The sequence below is a fragment of the Dipodomys spectabilis genome, unplaced genomic scaffold, assembly GCF_019054845.1.
Source record: "Dipodomys spectabilis isolate Male_0828 unplaced genomic scaffold, ASM1905484v1 ptg000175l, whole genome shotgun sequence".
Taxonomy (NCBI): domain Eukaryota; kingdom Metazoa; phylum Chordata; class Mammalia; order Rodentia; family Heteromyidae; genus Dipodomys; species Dipodomys spectabilis.
Window position 1 is genome coordinate 19,870,194 of NW_024870852.1, and position 2,216 is coordinate 19,872,409.

At 42.9% G+C, this 2,216-nt stretch overlaps 1 protein-coding gene across 1 annotated transcript; it reads right to left on the minus strand.

Annotated features, from left to right (window-relative positions):
• Positions 1–378: 378 nt before the first annotated feature.
• Positions 379–788, minus strand: LOC122120420 (WAP four-disulfide core domain protein 15A-like). Its single transcript, XM_042694659.1, has 2 exons — positions 704–788; positions 379–536 (listed from the first exon to the last, which is right to left on the minus strand). Exons 1-2 carry the CDS (start codon positions 786–788, stop codon positions 379–381), a joined length of 243 nt encoding a protein of 80 aa, XP_042550593.1.
• Between the last annotated feature and the right edge of the window lie 1,428 nt (positions 789–2,216).

Here is a 2,216-nt window from a genome sequence, read left to right on the forward strand (position 1 = left end):
TCTCATAATTCTTGACCATACAATTTAAATGTGAGGTGGAAAATATTTCATTAGCACACACCATAAAAATATTCTAAAAATAAACAGAGAGAGAGGGAGAGGATTGGAAAGCAATCATCATAGCAAAAATCCATTCACAGCAACAAAAAAAAAGAGCTGAGAGATAAATTTTGCCCCAATATGCCTGCGGTACAGAGAAGAAGCATGGTGCCATTCCATGAAATGAAGGGTGCATCCTCCCCCTCACCCCCCATTTAAAAACCTCTGATCACAGGGAGTTCCAGAGCGACAGACTGGTTTAGGGCACCATTGAAGGATAGTGACCCTGCAGGAGGATTTCAGACGAGACAGAGAGGAACAGATCTGGGGTTTGTCACCTCAGTTCAAAGTCCACCACGGCTTGACACACTGCTTTCGGCAGTAGTAGAAGCAACATTTCCTATCTTCCTTGCAGCCACGATCATGATTACACTTGGGGAGCAGGGTGAAACGGCAGTCAAGATGAAACTCGGGGCAATACCCAGATTTTTCAGTACCTACAACAAAAAAAAAAAGTCGCAAGGTGAGTCAAGGTCACCGTTGAGATACACAGAGAGAATCAGCACCAACCTGGGTTATTTATCAGCTGCTTCCTGCATCAGGGCCATCTCCCTTCCAAGTGCCACCTCCCTGTCCCAGCATCCCCAGGACTGTCAGACCTTACCTCTACGCCACAAGAATCTAGGTTGAGCCATATGGAGGCAAAGGAGGACCGTCACCGTGAGTAGGAAGAGGCTGCTGTGCTTCATCATGCCAGGGAACTGCAAGGTGACTGTGTCTGTCACCTCCAGTGGAGGACCACCGACAGGGGGAGCTGTTATTCCCAGGACAGGAGGGCAGAAGTGCATCAGTGTAACCAAGGAACATCAACTGTTTCCTTCAGTCCCCAGGAAGAGACACTTTGAAATAACATCCAGGTCTGACTTCCTAGTCTACCTGCTCTGCTTCCATGGACTCACTTCTTTTCAGGGTATTGCTTTATGTTGTGGTTTTAGCAATCCTAAGTTAAATTAATGGAATACTTCTGACTAACAGAATATAGGTAAACCTTGTGATTTTTTTTTTTTTGAGACAATAAAAGAGTTGTCTTTCCCAGAACATGCAATCCAGTTTGTCTGTCTCCTTACATATCTGGGCTCAGATATGGTTGCCTATGAGATCTTCCTTCTTTTTATTTTTTATTTTTTGTTGGTTGTGGGACCTGACTCTGGGCCTGGGCGCTGTCCTTCAGCTCTTCAGCTCAAGGCGAGTGCTCTACCACTTGAGCCACAGTGCCACTTCTGATTTTCTGTGTGGTTTATTGGAGATAAGAGTCTCACAGACTTTCCTGCCCCAGCTGGCTTTGAACCACAATCCTCAGATCTCAGCCTCCTGAGTAGCTAGGATGACAGGCATGAGCCACCTTAAGATCTTCCTTTTAACACATTAAGATTTAAATGCCACCCTCATATCACAAAGACAAAGCAAGATGATGGGCTATTAACAATGTGCTTTCAAGATTTATGGGGCAGAAAAAAAACCAATTTGTACTCAGTGTGGGACTTAAGTTTAATGTGTAACTAATGTTTTCTATTTTAGTTCATTCTTTTCAGAATCTCCAGAAATGTACCAAAGTTACATTTGTTGATAAATTTTAACTTGAGGACATTTTGGAATGTGAATGGCAGGGTAAATAACTGTGGAGGTACTTTTTCTTTCTGTACTTCTGCTAAAATGTGTGTGGCTCCAACTTGCTTGGTTGCTAGAATACACCTTTGCAAGCAATGTTTTTAAAAAATAGTTTCATTACTGTGTGCACCCAGTAGAACTGGAGCCAAATGTGAGAAGCCAAAGTTTTGCTCTCTGCAATAAGTCTTCCCTGTCTTTCTAGTTCATCCTTGTGGCTACCCGAAGGCTTTGCATCCTTTTGCTATTGTTGTTTGTGTACCTGAGCTGCTGTTTTCTAGCTCTAGGTTGGCTGAACTCTGAGAGTTGTAGTTCACATGTAGAAAAACAACCCTTTCTACTTGGTTTAAACCTTAGCGAAGTGATTTTGCTTTCATTTTCCAGAAATTTTTCTGCAGCTCCAGGCATTGACTCACACCTTCTGGATTTTCAATCACATTTTGTATCACATTTTTTTTCATTTATGGGGCTTGATTCAGGGCCCAAGCACTGTCCTTGAACTATTTTTTACT

Bases quoted from the DNA above. Each gene is read 5' to 3' on its own strand.
- LOC122120420 (XM_042694659.1), bottom strand. From the start codon at position 788: ATGAAGCACAGCAGCCTCTTCCTACTCACGGTGACGGTCCTCCTTTGC. The intron at 537-703 runs GTAAGGTCTGAC...TTTTTGTTGTAG, and splicing joins TAGATTCTTGTGGCGTAGAG to GTACTGAAAAATCTGGGTAT.